Source organism: Henckelia pumila, unplaced genomic scaffold (assembly GCF_033568475.1).
Source record: "Henckelia pumila isolate YLH828 unplaced genomic scaffold, ASM3356847v2 CTG_627:::fragment_1, whole genome shotgun sequence".
NCBI classification, from domain to species: Eukaryota; Viridiplantae; Streptophyta; class Magnoliopsida; order Lamiales; family Gesneriaceae; genus Henckelia; species Henckelia pumila.
In genome coordinates this window covers 879,217-882,898 of record NW_027331869.1, presented here as the reverse complement: position 1 = coordinate 882,898, position 3,682 = coordinate 879,217, and the positions used below count along the sequence as shown (strand labels likewise).

Sequence of the window (3,682 nt, the reverse complement as noted above, 5' to 3'; positions counted from 1 at the left end):
ACACTAAGTTTTTAAAGTTTTTTTATACGCTAAATTTTAATTCCTAGAAATTATTGGTCTAATTGGCAACGTGACACTGAAAAATACAGATCTGTAATAAAAAACTACTGACATGACGTAAAAATGATGAGATCGAAAATTGTTGTTATCAAATATCACGTCAATAATTCGACTAACAATAGTAAAAAAAATTAAATGTTAGTGCTCCAAAACCAAATTTGACAACTCAATGGACTAAAACTCAAATTTGAACAAGTTAATGAATCAAAAAATCATTTCTCCGAAATAAATTACTATTTTTACTTAAGAATCAATATAAGTAAAATTATCATTTAACATAAATTATTCATGACGCTTTAGATTTTTTATTTTTTAAAATATTAATTGAGTGTAATTGTTATCGTCAACTATAAATTTTGTTAAAGCGAGAAGCGTTCGATCATACAATTAATATCGCAGACAAGGTGTGGTTTCGATTCACATAGATTTAAAGCACAATAATGGATAAGATGATTGTTTGAGTGCAATAATTGTCCTTCTCTTGGATTGAACAATTGAAACATGGGTTTGTTTGTATTGTTGTACGATTTAAAAGATTTAAGTTGCACAATTACCATCAACTATAGCTTTTAATAACAGACAAATCACTTGATCCTACAGTTTATAACAAATATATATATATATATATATATATATATATATATATATATTACGTTTTTTAATAAATATACAATATATGTTATTGTTTTAAAGTTGTCAGTTAAAAAATAAATTAAACTCAATGTATAAACATATATCACTACAAAAAAAAATGTTGATCAAGAACCGACAAATATCACAAAAAAAAAAGTTAAAGACGTAATATTCCCGCTTCACCTGCTAATTGGACATTGAATCATAATGATTAAAGTTTAAACTTGCCAGTAAAAAGTATAACACGTGATTTTAATAAAAAAAAAACATTTGAAATTTGATAACTTTGGTCACAATAAAAAAAAAAAATTATAGTTGCACGTACATTTTTCTAGTAACTAACAAAAATATATAATGAGAGATCGAAATGGAGTAGTTGGTTGAGCATGGATCTTGCGTTTACATGCTACTAGTGTTGATCCATATTTCCTTTTGGTATGTAAATCAGCAAATGAAGAACAACATTAGTGACGGAATTTGGTACAAGAATATATATATATATATATATATATATATATAGCACCGGTGACATGCATCTTTTAAAACTCAGAAGTTTATTACTCCTTAAACATTTGATATTGATCGAACCAATAGTTGGTACAAACTACAAAATAACATAATAAGAGAAGATGATCATGGTGTACGAAGGCAGGCTTCCAAATGATGATGAGATTTAAATGATGGATTTTTGCAGAAGATGGTCGATGAAATGTTGCACATATCTGTCATGTATGCCTCTGTCTCCAAAAGCATGAGCCATAGTCTCTTTAGCCTTATCCCTAAACTTCTTCCCCTCCTCCTCAACCATCACCCTTGTCACGGCCTTCGCCACCGACTCCCTCGATATCGATCCGTTTTCCTCGTTCCTCGCTACTTCAAGACCCATCTCCTTTTCATCCAACACCCTAGCATTCAGCCATTGATCCGCCATTATCGGCAGCAAGATGAGAGGCACTCCCAGCATCAGCGCCTCCACCACCGAACTCCAACCGCTGTGTGTCAAGAACCCGCCTATCGAATCGTGTCTCAGTATTTTCAGCTGTGGCACCCACCCCTTCCACACCATTCCTTGTCCAGCTCGTATGATCCTCTCCTCGAACCCGTCCGGCAGTTTCACGGTAGAGGTCGCCGCTTTTCTGAATGCCCAAAAGAATGGAAGTCGCGAGAGCTCCAGCCCGTGAGCCAGCTCGGTGAGCTGATCTTGACTTGGTGTCGCCTCGCTTCCTAAAGCAATGTACACAACAGATCCTTTGGTTTTGGTATCCAGCCATTGTTTGATCGAAACCCAGTTGTGGTCAAACTCATGGTTGTCTGTTTCTTGAAAATGGGGTGGCAAATGTCCCAATGGGATTATGGGTTTCTGGTAAAGATTGGAGAGTAAATCGAACCAATCTGTCTCAAACTCGTGGCAATGTCTTATGAGAAGAGCATCAGATTGAGAGATTCCGATGCCGGCCCTGTATGCCTCTGAGAATCCCGAAGAATCCTTTTCACCTGCCCCAACAATCAACTTCGCCTCGTAGTACTTGAACGCCACTTTGGTGTCAAATGGAACCCATTTTGGGGGTGAAGTGAAATCCTCGGGACTTTTTCTGTCTTTAAATTCATGGATCAGATCCTGTGTTGTTCCGAGGAAGGCCAGGAACCACGTGGGAAAAATACAGAAGAAAAAGCGTGGGATGCCAAGATCCATGGCAGCCGAGGAAACCCAAAACCCAGCAAAATCATATATGAGAGCATCTGCACAAGAATCCCGCAGAAAGCGAGCCACATCGGCCTCCATGCCGTCGTAAGCTTTCTTGAGAAGACCGGGATCTTCGTGTCCGACATCCATTGTTGACTCGGCGTTTTCGGGGAGGCCTTGGACTTTTGGAAGTGGGATTTTGACCAAAGTGAAGGAAGAAGCGAGATTTGGAGGGATTTTTGGGAGGCGGTCGATGTTTCTGGGAGTGGAGATGAAGGAGATTTTGTGGCCTTTTTGAGCGATGGATTTGGAGAGCTCTAAAAAGGGTATGATGTGACCGAAAGCTAGCCATGGAAACATCACTATATGCAGCTGCTGCTTCTTATCCGCCATTGTTCTCAAGCCTGCTTGAATTGGAAATTAAATTAAGGAACTACTTTATCAGTGCAGTCCCAGTCCCAGTCCCAAGGAAGAGGAGTAAAATTTCTTCATTTCAAAATATAATTTTAAATTTCACTACTTTGGACAACCAAATACAAAATTTTTAGAACATATATGGACATGGAAAATATAAATAACAAGGACTTTTGAGAAGAGTATTAGTGAGTTCCTTTCACTCAACTAATGAATAAAAGACAACAAAGCTACTGTACAACATTATTATCAAATCGTACTACTTTATCAGATTGCATAAAATATATATAGTTATCATTAAGGTGTCTTCTTTATTATATATGTTAATTTATATTAGATTCGACAAATCTTGGGATACTACCTTCCGAATAAACAACGAAATAACATCATCATACTTAAAATTCAACGCACCACATTGGTTGAAAGGTTTTGACCACATTTTTTTAGTCATGCATGAGAGAGTATCACTAGTTATCTATTTCTCAAGTCCACTTGTTTTCAATATGAAAAGTTTATCGAACAAAAATAATAATAATAATAATAATAATAATAATAATAATAATAATAATAATAATGAGCATGGGTTCTTCTGGGCATGGCTCACATGTATCTTGTCTTTATCAGCATCTTCACTGATTTTCTTTCTTCTACAAAGGAAATCCAGAAATCCAATTGCCATACTGTATGTCCAACTAGTGGAGTGCCACATGATGCCCACCCTTTTTTTTTTGGGAGTGGCAATGTGATGCTGTTGTACAAATTGCAAACACATAATTTGAGAGTACTTCAGATTGATGATTCCAATTTTGGTTACCTGTGACTAAGCATTTGCCGTTTTATACTCAAATACCTTATTATCACCTACAATTGTTTTTTTAATTTGAATTATTT

At 36.0% G+C, this 3,682-nt stretch overlaps 1 protein-coding gene across 1 annotated transcript; it reads right to left on the bottom strand.

Moving 5' to 3' along the window:
* Window positions 1-1,231: 1,231 nt before the first annotated feature.
* Window positions 1,232-3,036, bottom strand: LOC140873503 (UDP-glycosyltransferase 91C1-like). The gene has a single exon (XM_073276652.1). The coding sequence runs from the start codon at window positions 2,768-2,770 to the stop codon at window positions 1,367-1,369; it is 1,404 nt and encodes a 467-aa protein (XP_073132753.1). The 5' UTR covers window positions 2,771-3,036; the 3' UTR covers window positions 1,232-1,366.
* Window positions 3,037-3,682: the final 646 nt, after the last annotated feature.

Bases quoted from the DNA above. Each gene is read 5' to 3' on its own strand.
- LOC140873503 (XM_073276652.1), bottom strand. From the start codon at position 2,770: ATGGCGGATAAGAAGCAGCAGCTGCATATAGTGATGTTTCCATGGCTA.